This window comes from Homarus americanus, unplaced genomic scaffold (genome assembly GCF_018991925.1).
Source record: "Homarus americanus isolate GMGI-L3 unplaced genomic scaffold, GMGI_Hamer_2.0 scaffold57424, whole genome shotgun sequence".
In the NCBI taxonomy this organism is placed as follows: Eukaryota; Metazoa; Arthropoda; class Malacostraca; order Decapoda; family Nephropidae; genus Homarus; species Homarus americanus.
Genome location: NW_024734788.1, coordinates 300,706 through 319,500, shown reverse-complemented (window position 1 = coordinate 319,500; position 18,795 = coordinate 300,706). Strand labels below are relative to the sequence as shown.

Here is an 18,795-nt window from a genome sequence, read left to right as displayed (position 1 = left end):
ATGGCTAAATGAATGATAAAATAATTCACCACAAAATGCACGAAAAGACACAACAAAGGCAGGAGTAAACACAACAATGCACTGGTCCGGACGAAACAAAGCGGGACTGGCGATGGGGACAGGTGCCTGCATGGATGGCGCTGGCAAGAAGATGAAATTTCAAACACTTCAGCTAAAATTCCATAGATTTTATCCAGAGTTTTCGGGTGGAATCAGCTTAAATGTGGGGACTTTTACATGGATGGTCACAAAAAGTTGACCACTTACCCGGTAGCTGCAAAATCGTGAGTACAGTGATTTCTGCTATAACGCGTGTTTTGATAACGCGAATTTGCTCTAACGCGATTTATGAATTAGGAACGATATTTGTATAACGCGAACGCTTGTTTGCTATAACGCGATTTTTGCTTACTATTTCTCCAATTTTGTGAATATAGTAAAGAAGAATATCAACAAGAAGCGTTCCGGTGATAAAATTCCTGGTGATGATCGTAAAAGAAAGGATATAACACTAGAAGAGAAGCTCGATTTTATCAACCTCAAAATCACCCTTCTCCCCCATCAAGTAAAGTGTTACATTTACTGTATGATTTCATTATTAGATATGAATGTAACATTTATTTAGACCGTGCTATCCTTTGTGTTAGGCTAACTACTAAATTTTTTCGATTTCGAGTAATCTGCACCTAACCCTATTTTCTCCATAAGCCCTGTTATTCCTATTACGCGATTTTCTATAACACGATATTTTACAAGAACACAATTATCGCGTTATAGCAGAACTACCTGTAGTGAAAATGCTTACACCGCTGTTTTGTTTTTCCCCCGGGAGAAGGTGTCCCTCATATTTCATAAAATATTATAATTCATAACGGCTAGAGCACCAACTATTCCGAATTATGGGGTTTTTACTGTATAGTAGTATTTGATATGGATATAATACCTTCTTAACAATGTTATTTATTACCTTTGAGCAATATCTGTACTGTACTTGTGGGTTGATTTGGCTACTTGTGTACTTAAGACAATGGATTAAATGAATAAATCAGGAAATATCCAGATGAATAATACACTGCAATGATATTTACTACAGTACTATATAGTAATATTTGCTAAGTGCTGAGCACAGGTGTTGTGGTAAGCATGAAAGATGGAGTACTGGTGAGGGAGCTAGGATGATTAGCTGTTTGCACCTTGTAAGCAAATTACAGTAATGTACCAGGAATCGAATACAGTACAATGCAATGATTTATCTGGGTTGAGTGTGTGGGATTCTTTTTTCACTAAAGTTGATTATTTTACAAAAATATGTTATTAACCCAGCACCAAATGAACCTAAATAATACGAGAATTATGGTAAAATTGCATAAAGAGGTGTTACAGTGACCCTAGGGTTAGGGAGGGGTGGAAGCCACACACCTGCACTACCCTCCACCTGGTACTCCCATATACGTACAGTAATGTTCACTCATATCTCCCATACACAATATACCCTGCACTCTTATTTTTATCTTTATAGTACTGTAAAGTATATAGTTTTCACATCATTCACAAGGTAAATTCTGTGGTTATTTACATATAACACTTTACAGTTAATAATAATCATATTAGTGAATACAGTTGTCGACAACCAGACTTAGTCTAATTTTCAACAGAGTTCTACCTCTCATATTATCTATTACTGTTGATGCAATAGTGTTTTACTAACTTGTTATCCACCTAAAAGACCTTAGTTATTGAAGTGTAGTAAAAACATTATAAAAATAACTTATTTTCTTCAAACAGTCCAGATAAGCAGTATCCAGACACCCCCTCCCCCTCACCATAGCATCATTTTGGGGGGACTTTCACATTTTCCAGACTGGGGTCTGCCCAAATTAGTCCAGTGTATCGAGGCACTACTGTATTTTAAAAGACACGAGTAATGCACAAGACAAAGTCATACAGTTTACAGCTTTGCTTTCCTGGAGACTATTACTATAGCCATGACAAGGGAAGTTTGGTAAGGAAACATGTTCAGCTCTGGGAAAACACCAATTGGTGAAAAGGAATTTTTTTATCATTATACAGAACATCCACCTGAATGGCTAGTAAGCTGATAAGTGAAGAAAAATAAAAATCAAGGAAATGTAAAGGCAAAGTGAAGACGTAAAAACAAAGGTTTAAAACCTAAAACTTAGGACACAGGTCAAGCAGGGGATAAAAGGGTGAGGGATTTGTGAGGTAATGTACTGTACTATACTTGTAATAAGAAAGTAGTATTGAGTAGAGACCACAATCATTGGGTTTTATGTTTACAACAATAACCATGATGTATGGCAAGATAAAGGAACCTGGCTATGAATAAATAAATGGAGAACTCGACCAAAAATAATTTAAAATGCATCTTCCGGTGAAAAGCTGATCATTTTGACATAACCTTTCACAAATAAATTTGTAGATAAAACGATTAAAGCTCACCAAATGCTCAGTTGCACAGTAACACACAAAGTTATTCCAAATAAATTACTGGACTATTCTATAAAAAAAAAAAAGAGGGGACTTTCTTGCGTAAAAAGCAACAATAGCATTGGACATGGTACCCTAAACTGGCCACCCTATCATCGAGATTGATAAACAACTCAACAGAAAAAATTGAACAATTAACGAATATCAAATTCCAGCATTGTTAACGTATTAATTTTTTTTTCCATAACAGAGCACTCTATCAACTTGTATATAATTTCTTTAAATTGAAAGATTCTTAAACGTAGTGTCATCATCAACCTCAGTTTTAATGAAACCATTTTCAATCAAAGCTTCATCCAAACATAAATTTCCGACATCTATGATATTATCAGCACAATCAATAAGTTCTTTATCATCAGCATATAACTTTCCAGTTGCTTCATCTTTGTGTTCTGGTTCATGAGTTATCATGTGCTGTTTTAAATGAAAATTGGTTTTAAACTTACAATTGCAGTGAACACATTCAAAAGGTTTAGCTCCTGAATGAGTTTGAAAATGTTTACTCAGTGTACCCCTTGCTCTAAACTTCTTATTACACAGTGAACACTCATAAGGTTTTTCACCGGTATGTGTTCTTGAATGTCGTATCAGGGTCCCTTTTTCCTGGAACTTCCTGAAACACACAGAACACTGAAATGGTTTCTCTCTGGTATGAATCAACATATGTCTCCTAAGCGGATCTTGTCTTGTGAAACGTTTTTCACAAATACTACACTGAAATACCTTCACATCTGAATGAGTTAGCATATGCCGCTTTAAATTTGCCTTGGTTATAAAGGTTTTATCACATAAAGTACATGGATATGGTCTTTCTCCGGTGTGACTTAACAGGTGTGTGTGGAGACTAGTTTTGTCAGGGTATTTCTTGGAACATATTACACATGATGCTGGCTTTTCTCCCGTATGAACCTGAATGTGCTTCTTTAGAACATAATTATCAGAAAAACTCTTTCCACATATGGTGCACTGAAATGGTTTATCACCTGTATGAGTCCTAAGATGTCGGGATAATTGACTTTGAAATGTAAATCGTTTCATACAAATAGAGCATTTAAGTTTCTCTTCCTCAGTGGATGATCTAGGAGGTTTATAGCAAGAATTATTCATCAGCTTTCCTAAACTCACTTGTGAATTGTGTAATTCAACTGTGGAAAAATTTTCATCAGTTTCCTCTTTCATATAATCAATATCCATCTGCAATTCATTTTGGGGAGAGGCATTAAAGCTGACACACTCATCATCAACATCTTTCTTTATATCCTTATCGGGAACTATCAATTCTGGGTTTGCTTTATTTTTCTCACTAAGGGATGTCCAATGATTTTCTTCAAGTTTCACATCATGTGTGAGCATATGTGCCTTGAAAAGAGATACTGAGGTAAATAGCTTTTCACAATGTGTACACTCTAGTCCCCTATTTCTAAGACTATTACGCTTGTGATTCCCTAGTCCTTGTTTTGTTACAAAACGCTTGCCACAATCAGAACATTCAAATGCTTTTTCAACTGTGTGATTATGCAAGTGTTTTTCAAGGCCCATCTTTGTGATAAATTGTTTCTTACATTCAGCACACTTATAGGGCTTCTCTCCTGTATGGCTATACATGTGTTTTTCAAGTTTTGTTTGATCTAAAAATTCCTTAGAACATACTGTGCAATTAAGCATCCCAATTATGTGGGTATGCAAATGCCTTGCCAATGTACCTTTGCTTGTGAAGGTTTTCATGCATATAGAACAAGAAAAGGGTTTCTCTCCGGTATGAATGCGCATGTGGTCTCTGTGTGAGGCTTTCAGAGTAAATTTCTTGTTACAAATTGAACAAGAATATGGTTTATCTTCAGAATGCACCAGCATGTGCTGTTTTATATACTTATTTGAGGTGAATCCCTTATTACACACAGGGCAAGTAAATGGCTTCTGTTCTGAATGACTGTACATGTGGGTATCCAAACAAGATTTATCTCTAAAAGTCTTAAAGCATAATAAACACTCATGTGGTTTTCCATTATGAACAAACATGTGCTTGCTAAGATTACCCTTCTGTGCAAAGGTTGACCCACAAACTGAACAAACATGTGGTTTTTCCCCAGTATGTCCAAACTCATGACTCTCAAGTGAGGTCTTATCCCTAAACCTTTTGGAACAAACTGAACATTTAAATGGTTTTTCTCCAGTATGAATCCGCTCATGTCTCTCAAAATGACCTTTTTGGGTGAACTTTTTATCACAAAAAGAACACTTATAAGGTTCTTCTCCTGTATGTATTGCAATATGTTTTTTTAGAGAACCTTTCTCTGTAAACCTCTTGAAACATACAGTACATTCAAATGGCTTCTCTCCAGAATGAGTTTTCATGTGTCTGTTCCTGTTGCCAGCTACAACAAAACCCTTCCCACAAACTGAACACTTATAGGGTTTCTCTCCTGTATGAGTCCGTAGATGTTGTTTTAAGGCACTTTTATCACTTGCTTTTTTTCCACAAATATCACATTCATAAGAGGTTTCTGTATGAATCTTCACATGTATATCAAAACTATTTTTTTCAGCAAAGACAACTCTACACACAGAACAGCGCAGGGGATAATTCTTATGAATTTTAGTGTGTTTTCTGTAAGAACTTTTGAATCTAAATTTCTTAGAACAAACAAAACACTTAAATTCCTTCTCTCCAGTATGAGTTTCCATATGGTTGTTGTGGGTATCAAGTGTGGTAGAGGTAATCCCACATATTGGACACTTATAAGATCTCTCTTCACCATCACTGGTCATGTCGTCCTTAAGTGTACTGCTAATATTAGGTTTTTCGTCATACTCTTCATTCTCAAATGGCTGCTCTCCCTCATGAGTTCTCATATGAAAACCTAATTCAGATGCCTCTGTAAATGCCTTACCACAGAGGGAACATGTAAAAGACTCTTTTTTAGGCATCATGATGTTCTGATTACAAACATCAGTTCATTCTTTTCTGCAGTCAGGAACCTAAACTGACAGTTTCTCAATGCTGTCATGAAACATACATTTCACTTATTTAGAGATGAAATAAATAAGGCTATCACCTAATATTCCAAGATCATTCTTGTGTGCTGCTGTATTTCTGCCATCTGTGAACAAAGAAGAATATGTACATTAAAAAAATTACACTTTAGCATAAAATATTTTCAGTACAACTATAATATATTCATTGAATTTTGTGCCCATCTACATTTAGTATATCATGGACATATAACAATACAGACTTGACAGTTACAGATATAATGTCATCTACTCTTCCTGGATAATGAGAAAATGCTTAATAGACAGAAACAACCATTTACTAAAGAGTCAAACATGTTCAGTAATAATAATAATAATTGGTCTTTTGTTTCTCAAAACCACCAGTTTTCCTAAAGAATTCACGAGTGCTCAAAACACTACAAAGTCAAAGACTTGAGAATAAAAAATAAAAAAATACTGCACTACAATAAAAGATTACGAAAAGTGACAGTACTTCCTAAACTCTGTAATTCTCCATCACTGTACCAGTGGCATATTCTTAATGAATGCAAGGCATGCATTACATGCCTCGTAGAAAGCAAAATATAATTTTAAATAGTATCTTCAATAATACAGATTTAATTTTAGAGTCTTCACAGTTTTCACTCAGCAAAGAGGAGGAGACTCAGAGTCCCTCAATGCACACAGAGAGATAAGCTGCATGCTCTCAATGGAAATATAGACATAACCATCCTATCAATAACATGCTAAAATGAACTTTAATGTGTTGGAGCATAAGGAATTTGAGCCATTTTAGTAAAATTTAATACTTTTCCCTTAATAAGCATGAAGTCTTATGTTATACGGTGATATTATATTACCTAAGAGTTGTTGTTCTATAAGAGTGGCTATTTAATAAGGTGTCTGTAAATGTAATGGGTACAAATGCATGCTCTTCGAAAACTGCGTTCACAAAACTGGTCCACATTATTATTTTTAATATTTCTAAATAACCCTACAGCCCACTTCCAGTTATAGTTTTTTCACTTGGGAAAGTTATTCAGTTTTCTGTTTTACTTGAAACAATAATCAGATCATATAAATAGATATATTTACTAATTACAGTATTGAAATATTCAACATAAGATCATTGGCAACTTTACAGAGGGCCAGCATTTTGCATGATGCCTAGTCATTTTTTTAACTACATTATTTTTAAATTACTGTAGATCACACTGAAAGATTAATATTCTTTTCCCCTAAATATTTTTGCACCCATAATTAATGATTTATAATACCTGTAGATACTTTGTCAGATGCCACTGATATAATTTAAGAAATTAGGTGTTTATAAAAGTTTGACAACCCTTATTTAGAGAAAGGCCATATCCTACTTGATATTTGATTTGATAACTGATATATGTGGGTGTTCTGCATGCCTCATCAGTGCAACCACGGTATGCCACTGCACTGTATCCTTTTCAGGATCAAAAGCTTTAAAAAATTTATAAAATCTTAAGTGGTTACTTAAAGGCCTCCACAGAAGTCAGCTGCTTCATGGATGCAAGCAACAGATTGTACAATCTGGGTGTTGTATAGGAAAAGGATTGGGCAGCAAAAGAACATTCCCGTATTGCTCGAGGTTCTTCAAGGCATGAAGGATCATCACTGCTATGTAAAAGCACTTCAGAATGTGTAGTCAGTAGAATTAATAGGTTGGCCAAATACTTAGGCTTATCAAACATTAGTGTATTAAAAGTCATTAGACAGAGTTTGAACTCAATCCTAGCTTTAATAGGAAGCCAATGTAATTCAATCAAGAATGGGGGTAGTGGGAGCCCTCGGTGGGAGAACAAAAATAAGCCTGGCTACCCTGTTCAACACCATAATTACAATAGTCAACCCGAGACAAAATAAGTGAATGTAATAGTCTCAAAAGACACTGTCTATCCAAACACTTTAACAGCATATACAGTACAGTAGATTTCAAATATTAAAGTTGCAACTCTTAACTACTCAATATACAGTACTGTATAAGTTTTCTCCTCACCATCAAAATCTTAACATCAGACATTGAGGATTTATTTTCTCCTCAAGTATATCAATTCTATTATTTTCACACAAAACTGTGCAGCATCGGCACAGAAATGATAGGCAACACCATAAGCAACTAGCAGATACAAGAGATACAAAACTGATTCCTGTGGGACTCCAAACTCCAGAGGAACCAGGTCTGAAAGAGTTTCACCAACCATCACACATTGAGAATGCTCTGATAAATAATACTCAAGCAGTGAGAGTACATTCTCAATAACACCCAAACGGCCATGTCAAAAGTTGCAGAGAGATCCAGCAAGACCAGAAGGAACGACTTTCCTGTGCAAGTATTTATTACCAAATTGTTATGAATTTAACATAAAGCAGTTTCTTGAATGATGCTTGCTATAGGCTAACTGGAGCAGAGGGATCACTCCATATCTCTTTAAGAAGAAATAATTGATCCAGCATAGCAAGTTTTACTAACAAGAAATACAGTCGAAGCTTTCAACATCACTCACAAGGGATCTTGAATGTTTCATATGTAATTAGACAATATCTATTACAATATAATATCACTGGGTTCTCTTTCAATTTCAAATTTCTGAACATGACACGAGGTCTTAAGAATTAATATAGTCTTGGAGATACATGAAATTGAAAGAAAATGGAGGGCTCAGGCATCCTGAAGCGATAAGAAAATGGATGCCTCAGACGGGGGACTCAATAATGTTTTAGTGACCATGGAGCGAAATACAAATCATAAGGCTTATGTTAACTAACATGTACTAATGAGATCAGTACAAAGCTTTCCCCTCCCCAAGATTCGTATTATGCGGTAGAGTCACTAAAACATTTACAGTAATTATATACTCTTTAAAAAACCTACACCATAATACTTGGTTATTTGTCAACAATACACACATCATTAAATATGTCAGATCATTTCACATCCATAAAAATTACAAAATTCCTAGACATGGGTAAATTAAATTATCAAAGCAATACTGTCATGAACACATAGAAGAACATAGACTCACACATCAACAGTACAGAACATAATAAGAAAAGTAAGATTGCCTCAATTACAATTTGGTACATCTAATACAGACAGCAAATTTTGGTAACGGAGGTTTCACTAGACCCCATCCAGCCGATGAAAGGATCGGGCGACTTTATTACGAAATGTCAATCTCCACTCACGAGACAAGACAAGATCTACTAGCCAGGGTTAACATAAACTCAAATAGACAATAATGCCGACGCAACGGTCCTCACGAGATACCAGTCCAATCACCTCCCTTTGCCACAAAAGCGTTTAAACCGCACTAGGTCCATGTAATTATACACGCCTAGCCGTTGCTAAAGTCCAGAACAACTACCTCCTATACAAAACCAGGCCTAACTAGCATAGGACCTCCAACAGAACCTGAGCACTCAACACAACAGATGGTTCTACTGCAGTAAGACACATCTACTAACCTCCCTGCCCATACTACATACTGACAATCCCTTCACAAAAGGTATCACAAAACTACTACAAGCTAGAAAGGCAATACACACCCTAACTACAAGCTAGAAAGGCACTACACACCCTAACTACAAGCTAGAAAGGCAATACATACCCTAACTCCAAGCTAGAAAGGCAATACACACCCTAACTACAAGCTAGAAAGGCAATACACACCCTAACTACAAGATTTTACCCTGATTTAATATACTTTTGGGTACTTTTGGGTACATTTGGGTACTTTTGGGTACTTTTGGGTAATTCGTTGGACCGCCCGAAGTTTAGCGTTGTACAGTATTTTCCATTGTTGTATTTGTGTGTTGTTTCTTTTAGCTAATAATTTTATTGCAATACAGGTGCTCCTCTACTTAAGAATGTTCAACTTACAAACTGAGGGGGGTTACCTGCTAGAACAGGTGTTTAATGTGGATGAGACTGGATTATTTTGAAGAAAATTCCAGGTAGAACAAACATTACCTAAGAGGAAAAGAGTGAGCCAGGTTTTAAGGCTGTATTAAAGGGTATAGCTTTACTAAATATCCATAATCTTTTCATTTTTTACAATATGTTTGGTATCTACAAGAGTAAAGTTGGACTTACAAACAAGCCTCAGGAACGTAACTCATTCGTAAGTAGAGGAGCACCTGTAAACACCCTAACTACAAGCTAGAAAGGCAATACACAAAGTCAATGCCCACAATCAATAAATCTAAAGTACAAGATACAAGTGCCCACAAAACATCACCCTACAAGTACACAATGACGACAATCAAGAGACGTGACCTCCCAACAGTGTCTTTCCTTAAAGATCCTCTTTCTCGCAGGAAACCTAGCCACAGGAGCCTTGATTGGACTCCCGTTACTCCCCACCACACTCTCTCTCATCAAGTTCTGATTCTGATGAAGAATCACAAGATGGAACTGGAATGTCATTCACCTGCACAAACTTATCTCTACTCACAAATTTTTTTACTTTCTCAGCTGCTCTTTCGATTACTTCTGTCTCGTCTAAAAGGTTAGTGAGTTCATATGCAGCCCCATCATGTATGATATCAGTTACAATATAAGGAACCTTCCATTTAGCATTAAATTTTTTACTAGTTCCTGGGAGAGGTAATTCATTTCTCAACCAATTGTACTGATTGGTCAAGTCTATCTTTATTGGCTCTTTGTCTAATTTCCTTTGACATTCTCACAAAAGTTTCCTTTATCAATCGGTGAGCTTCTCTCAATCCTTCATTACTCTCATTCTCTACTACAGGTAAATCAATTCCCACTTGTCGTTGTACGTGTCTTGAAAAGAAAGCAAAATGCGGATGCAATCCCGTAGTAGTTTGCACGGCAGCATTTAAAGAGCACTGAGTAGGACCTAAGAACTTTAGCCAACGTCTTGAGTTATCTTCACACATGATTGCAAGGAGGGTTTTAAAGGTTCGGTGCATTCTTTCTGTAACACTGTTACCTCGGGGATGATAAGGGCAGAACAACACCTGGGAGATGGGAACTCACCTCACTGAATGTGGGTACTAATCAGCCCAACATAACTTGTTCTAGCAGCACTTGAAATGTCTGCAGGACTAACGCAAGTACAGTTACAATACACAAAAGGTACTCAGAGTAAGATTCAAATCATTAATCACAAAAATAATTGATAATACGTTACAAGAATGTCTCAAGAAAATATAACTCTTTAGTTTCACGAGTAAGTAATGCAAAAAAAAAAAAAAATTCTGTACTCAATAAGTATTCACTGTCTTAACACTGTGTTTACGATTCACAAATTACTCAGTACTGTACTCACAATTGGTGATCCATACATGTACTTTCAACAATCCATTTTCAGAGATTGCATTCTTATAGGTGTCCATTTCACCACAGAGTCTTCAATCCAAACAATACAATTGCTGAAAATATACATGCATTAGTTCTCAAATAACATATACTGTAGCACATTTACTAATAATGCATGTAAGTCTACACTGTGAGAAATACTAATGTTCTATGCAATAAAATTATTAGCTAAAAGAAACAACACACAAATACAACAATGGAAAATACTGTACAACGCTAAACTTCGGGCGGTCTAACGAATTACCCAAAAGTACCCAAAAGTATATTAAATCAGGGTAAAATCTTAATGAATATATGTTTTACATCAATGAAACCTGATTAATAATGTTTTCATTGAAATGTAGTCAAAATAATGAAATAATAAACAGCGAAAAACGCTAAATTCCAAAGAGTCACCTATCCAAAATGGAGATATAATTACCGATGTTTCTGTTACTTTGGGGTATTTAACATAGCCGCTGGATTTACTTTTCGTTAGGTTAGGTTAGGTTAGCGAAGTGCATCACGACGGATCTGAGTTATCTCCGTTGTTCACGAACTCTTTGGAATTTAGCGTTCGCCAATACTGAAAGTTTTTCGCTGTTTATTATTTCATCTTACAAATTATTTTTACAAAATTACACTAAAAATATTATTAAACATGTTGTATGTATGTATAACAGATATTCATTAAGATTTTACCCTTATTTGTTATACTTCTGGGTACATTTGGGTACTTTTGGGTAATTCGTGGCTCCCAACTCGGGTTATATCAATAAATTCAACAGTCAGAAAAAAAATAGGGCAAGTGAGAATTTGAACACTTTCTATTGAATTCACACAAAAAATTAATCAAATAAATGGTACAAGTACAGTACACATAAAGCGTCAAGTTACATAACCTTTGTACCATATGCACTGTAACAATCAGAAGTGCACCCCTGCCCACAACACTCCTAATACGGCAGATGTCCACTACCCACTCAATGTCTGTAAATATCAAAGTAATTCCAGTGGTCACAACACTTGCTATGGTATCGGTGTAGGAAGGCACAAAATAAATTTACACAGGTATGCAATTAACACTTGTCAGACAATCAACAAAATTAAATAATTTCCTAACTTGTCACAAAAGAAAATCTCACTTTCTTCAATTAAAATCACTGTGAAAGCTGAAACAATTGTTAGTTCCTACCTAACTCTCAAAAAAAAAAAAATCTTTGCATTTTCAAATACAGTATGGTACTTAAATCACAATATCATTTGTACCTGTACTTTGAAGTAGTCACAAAATTATTGTACTCTTAAATACTGACGGCAAAATAATTATACATTACTGTACAGTACTGTACTGTACTGAAAAAATCACCATCACACCTCATTCCTTCAAATTGGCTTCTCACATAAAATAATCCCACACGCTGCTAACCATTTTGTAATAGCCAAAATGTGCAAGTGTTTTTACTTATATTTTATTTCTGTCTTATATATATAACCTCCTTTAATTTTCTTAGTTATACAGTATTATTTCCTTTTCTATAATTATTTCTGTATATTTTTTATTCTTCTCTTTTCTTTTTTATATATTATTTTAATTTCTCTATATGTCTCTAAGTCTTTATTTCTGAATGCTTATAACTTCATTTCTACATTTTACTTTTCTTACTTATAGTTTCTTTCAGTGTCATTATGTGTTTCTTATATTTTCTTCTTACTTTCCTCAATATGTATCAGTGTTTCGTTATATTCTATACAATGGATTAACTTGGGAAAACCATATCATTCTTCACAACACCTATGAAAAAAATTAGTATACTCACACGGGAAGCTTGCCACCACCCAGGCTTTTATTAGAATATAACTGATATCACCAACTGTTAGGTAGCATGGTAGACTTTGAGCCTAGGCCCGTGAGTTCATTGGTTATTTTCAGAGAAGCAATGTTTATTAACATTATGAATGAGGGGAGCCACGAATTACCCGAAATTACCCAAATGTATCCAAAAGTACCCAAAAGTATAGCAAATAAGGGTAAAATCTTAACGAATATCTGTTATACATACACAAAACATGATTAATAATATTTTTAGTGTAATTTTGTAAAAATAATTTGTAAGATGAAATAATAAACAGCGAAACACATTCAGTATTGGCGAACGCTAAATTCCAAAGAGTTCGTGAACAAAGGAAATAACTCAGATCCGTCGTGATGCACTCGCTAACCTAACCTAATCTAACGAAAAGTAAATCCTATGGCTATGTTAAATACCCCAAAGTAACAGAAACATCGGTAATTATATCTCCAGTTTGGATAGGTGACTCTTTGGAATTTAGCGTTTTTCGCTGTTTATTATTTCATTATTTTGACTACATTTCAATGAAAACATTATTAATCAGGTTTCATTGATGTAAAACATATATTCGTTAAGATTTTACCCTGATTTAATATACTTTTGGGTACTTTTGGGTACTTTTGGGTACATTTTAATACTTTTGGGTAATTCGTTGGACCGAGAATGAGCAAGATGTTAATTTAACACACTCAGACAAAACTGGACCCTAAGGTCTTACTTTACAAGTAGCAAAATAGATCTTCAATTATTTGTTATAACACTCAACACCTTATATTCTTCCTTGATTGTAAGATGGTTAATTTTACACACTTGTCAATGTTATATAAATTACTACATTAGTTATAACATCATGTTATTTCGGACTGAATAACATGGACCCCTACCAGGTCTCGTCTTAGGAACAACATATATAACAGGCATTAACACTGGCAATAGCCATATATATGATTTCAATACTTCACCTGGGACAATTATCTTTCCGCTAATTAACCCTCAATCATGTTCAACAATACTACTCGGCACATATAACCAAGATTAGTACACCCGGCAAGACTTATAGTGACACCTTTGGCTATAGTGTTGTTTACTACACAGACAGCCGAAGCTCACTCGCTAGTAGTGCCGGGGGAGACTCGGGTCAGTGTGGGTGTTCCCTGCGTGCTCTTGTGTTCTGATTCTCTAATCTCGCCATATTAAAGACATCCTTCAATGACCATCTTGACCATAAGCAGCTACTGAACCTCGTTAGTGGCGACAACACACAGACAGTACCTGGAGATGCGATGAGGAAGCGTCACGAGCGGGTCAAAAGGTCTAAACTCAATTACACATAATAATACATCTGGCTACGATACTTACGTTACATTAATTATACTTTGCACATGATAATTTCACTATGTTAAAACATGAACACCGATATTCATCAAATTCAATTGAGTTAAACTGATTTAATATGGCGGCGTGAGACAAAGTACACTACCTGGAGGAGACAAGGAAGGTTGAGTAAGGAAGCTGAACTATCTTTAATTCCATTAATTAAGCAACAGGGAACTAAGTAACCAATCACCAATAACTTTTTACATTCATTCATAATATTTACTACGTACTACTGACCTATAACTATATTATTAAGTGGTCTATTTATTAGTTCACTCGACCATGTAAAATATAATAAACAAAATCTCGGAATAAGAGACTGGGACACCATGTAAGATACAGAGTGATGCACGTCACCTCATAGATTGAGTCACGTGTTTGTTTGTTTGACTGTAGTTTGAGGTGACTTTGACTAGCATAACGATTTCTTGTGGACAAACACTAATAATAACACCATTTTTATGTTGTGGTGGACGAGGGAGAGTCCAGAGCCTCGAGGTGAGGAGTCTCTTTTGTTTCTCCTTCAAATAAATTAACAAGAGACGTGATAGCCGACAGTAATTAGCCGAGAAGATTGCAGTACACTCTGTTGGTATATACAGTATGTACAGCACTCATGTCATTAAAGGTAAGAATCACCTGAAAATTAATCACCCTAACGCTTACCTAACCCTACCCCACAGGTAGCGTTTCAGTGGTTAATCTAATGTCTTGTTTCTTAATCCTTTGGTGTTGGGGGGGGGGGAGCCTGTACACTTGGTAGGCTACTAGTATCAAAACTTCAACAATTCTTTTCTGGTGAGTCAAAAAATAATACATCCGCGAATAATAAAGAAAAAGAAGCTTAATCTATTTTTTTTTCGTGTTAAATTGTTTTTTTCTTAATTCCGATGATTTGCGAGATATTTTAGTTATCCATGGAGCGCGGGGTCTTGGAGGAGAGGGGGGGAGGAGATGAACGGTGACGTGAGAAAACGAACAAGTACACACATAACGAGAGAAAACTGACACAGGGTTACTGATAACTTCATAAAACTAAATCCAGTTTCAATTATAAATACTGACAACCATATTACGTAGTTTCATTGATACATCGATATCAGTTAAATGTTAAATTCAACTGGTATCATTGTAAGTCATGGAAAGCAAAGGATTTCGGCAAATTTGTGAACACAGAATACAGAACAAACTAAATAAGAATGTACTGTATATAAACAAACTTATTATTAATGATTCCGACAGGCTCTTGATCAGTGGCAGTGGGTGAAGGTCGCGGGAAACAACTCTTCCAGCTGTGATGAGACACAGGATAAGACTGGCTCTCTCCAGGTCATAGTGGCACATGAAAGTAACCACTTTTAGCCCTCACGTCATTATAAGTTCAGACATCCGGTAGTTCCACCAGTTTAGCTTTTAATACACCGGTGCCCCAGTCCATAAGTACGGTAGAACGGTAAATACGCTAACACAGCCCTTACTTAAAATGTACCCAAATAACAGGGACAACTGTAGTATGAACGTCTGTACAAGGTCATCATAGTCAAAATTATGACCAAACAACTCTTTAGTTTAATGCGCTGTTTAGCAATCCACTTCTCCTACAAAGATATTTCAATCATCTAAAAAGCCAGTAATTTTGTGCTCAATATAATGAAACATTTCTAACAAACATTAAGTGTGGTATATTTTCCCACTTCATTTGTTTTTTAACGTGAGAATGTCCTAAACGACATCTTAATCAATCAGAAACCTTCAGATTTAACACGTCAATTAAATGTGTTTTCCAAAACTCACCTGCAAATGGTATAAGAACATGACGGTCGGTACCTGAATGTGACGCGATCTATATTCGTTAGGCCGGCAGACCATGGTTGTATGTCCTGCAATGGTTCTTGCAGAAGAAGAAAAAACGATTTCTTATACAGGAAAATTACCCTCTCGAGCCAGACAGCCTCTCGTCTCTCTCTGAGACGCTGGCCAGGAGGGTGGGAAGACACTCTACAGTATATCTGTGGTGCTGGTGGAAAAAGTATTTGAAAATATTAGTTAAGTTAAATTACCGATAATTGGAAAACAATGTACTGATTTAAACGTACTGAACAGCCTTCTTTAAAACTACTTACGTGACATTATAAAGTATTTGATCTGAAACACACGCAAGTGCCCAAAGTAGCGTGCTTAAACTATCATTCTATTTCCAACAGTGAGATCTACTGTTGCAAGTAAGTAAAAAAATTATACACTTCTAATGTAAGGAGAGACAAGATGTAAGAGATCAACAAACTATATATGTCAATATTCTATTCGTAAATTCTGAGCTGAGTTTCAACAAACTATTTTTCTCTCGTGGCACAACTGAGGCTGAGAGTTTTTCCAGTAGCTGACCAGGTGTACACAGCAACAGGCAGAGGAGGGCTGGCGTACGCTGATGCCTATATAGTGCAAAACGAAAACACTCTTATATTAGCCTAAATTTACAAAAATGCTCTCCAAGGAAACAACAGCGATAACATGGATTAGCTAAGGTCATAATTAAGTCGGGTAAGAACATTCGGTGACCTGGGACAGACGGCATTAATGGCGAGGATGATGTACTTTGATGTGAGATTAAATGAGTGGTTGCACCGCTCTGACACGTGATATATCTCCCTGGTCGATTGGATGCTTAGAAATTAATAACCAGATTCCAGACACCGCTCCGGATTATCGTTCATGTGTGTATGTTAGTCGACACTATATCATACGTGGAACCAAAATAATGATCATACAGTTCACAACCCTGACTGAGGCTGCGGCGTCACATGGGCAATAATGTTTGTGGCAGGAAATAAAACGTCATTATATGATTGGTTGCCTGGCAGGAACACGCCTCGTCTGATCGGTCGACTACACATAGCATGAATACATCACCATGGCGACCAGGTTCAGTTGCAATAACGAAGTAATCGTGTGATGATTTGTCCGACAATGAACTTAGCTAAAAGTAGAAATATCTGAAATATAAAGTACTGTACTAAAGTAAAAGTAAATCCCCTCCCAAACCAGCTTAGTATTGGTACATGAATACTAACCAGAGATGACTATGTAACCGTCCTTTCAGGTTATTCGATTTCTAGGAATTTTTACACAGGATTACATAGATAAATCTGATATGTTTACAGAGCCAGCAGGGTGATCTTCTTGAGACAGTCAGTCTTCAGAACGTCACATAAAGTTGCATGTGATCCAATGGTTCTGTTTGTATACATTATTTTGAACAATAAACAGTAAAATGTATTGAAGATGAAGGAGGCTGGAAGTTGAAGTGCTATAAAACTGTCCTGGAAAACTTCAATCCATTTCTTACGTCGGCGACAGAATTGTATAATCCTCAATGAAGATTTAATCATACTGTAAAACCCTCAAGATTCTCATAGTATAAATGTTACTGAAGTCGGAGGAGTTATACAAAACTAAAACAAATATTAGATTATCCAAAAAGAAATTACATGCCAGATGAAACATGCAAGCAGATACGAAGAGAGAGAGAGAAAGAGTGTGTGTGTGTGTGTGTGTGTGTGTGTGTACTATTACCCAGCTGAGGTTTACATAACACAGAAGGGGCTGTGAGGACACCCCAGCTCTACAAGGTGACGCGGAAGACAGTGCGGGAGGACCAAGTGATCATCTTATTGAATAAATGCATAGATTTTTTGAACTCAGAATTAAAGGTTTTTGTGTATGGATGAACTCTGTTAACTGTTTGGTATAAGCAAGAAATTAATCTGTTATAACTTCAGTGAACAGTTATCATACATGGACAGTTTTCTTAGAGATACGATATTTTTCCTTGTTGACATATGACATTAATGCTCGTATATTTTGGACTCTTGTTAGGCATGGCGTGAGAACTATGGATGTCCTTTGTTGGTGAACCTGAAGCCTGACGCTCCCTGGGTGTGGGTACGATAGAGGAGACCGAAATGAAACGGTGTAATCATACGTACAAACAGGAAGGTATGATCGACACAAGATGCACGAAAGAAGCAGGGAGAAGAAACGAAACAAGAATAACGAATGGAACAAAAATAACGAACGAAATAGGTGTGCCAGGGTGGGTCAGGGTGTGTCAGGGTGTGCCAAGGTGTGTCAGGGTGTGTCAGGGTGTGCCAGGGTGTGCCAAGGTGTGTCAGGGTGTGTCAGGGTGTGCCAGGGTGTGTCAGGGTGGGTCAGGGTGTGCCAGGGTGTGTCTGGACCGTGTGATGGCATAAACCGTGATGCTAAGTCATTTTAAATATGGCCATTATTTCCGGAAAGTTTAGAGTGATAGCGATAATGATGAGTGTTATTATAAAGGTGATGGTGGTCGTAACGGGCTATAATAGTAGAAGATATCTGAGCGGTAATGGTGGTTTTAGGAAGGGTCTTGGTGTTAAGGGATACTGGTAATGGCCGGCCGCACTGTACTGTAGATGTGTGTGTGTGTGTGTGTGTGTGTGTGTGTGTGTGTGTGTGTGTGTGTGTGTGTGTGTGTTGATGATGATGATGATGATGATGACAACAACGACAATGATGAAGCCAATTTTCGTTGCATTCACTGCGTTATAGTCAAACTCTTGGATAAACAACGTAAATCTATAATTACTATGACGTAAATAAGCTCATTATGACTTTCTTGGGCTATTCTTGGTCGGACTCATTTACTGTGCGCTATTCATGTACGCTATG

At 36.4% G+C, this 18,795-nt stretch overlaps 1 protein-coding gene across 4 annotated transcripts; it reads right to left on the bottom strand.

Moving 5' to 3' along the window:
* Positions 1–691: 691 nt before the first annotated feature.
* LOC121870510 (zinc finger protein Xfin-like) lies at positions 692–13,791 on the bottom strand. Of its 4 annotated transcripts, XM_042372349.1 has the most exons (3): positions 13,674–13,791; positions 10,830–10,932; positions 692–5,609 (listed from the first exon to the last, which is right to left on the bottom strand). In XM_042372349.1, exon 3 carries the CDS (start codon positions 5,437–5,439, stop codon positions 2,728–2,730), a length of 2,712 nt encoding a protein of 903 aa, XP_042228283.1. In that variant the 5' UTR covers positions 5,440–5,609; positions 10,830–10,932; positions 13,674–13,791; the 3' UTR covers positions 692–2,727. The 4 variants fall into 4 exon arrangements, 2 of the variants coding, with proteins under 2 accessions (XP_042228283.1, XP_042228284.1); XM_042372350.1 differs by lacking the exon at positions 10,830–10,932; XR_006089721.1 differs by lacking the exons at positions 692–5,609; positions 10,830–10,932 and adding an exon at positions 11,565–11,887.
* Between the last annotated feature and the right edge of the window lie 5,004 nt (positions 13,792–18,795).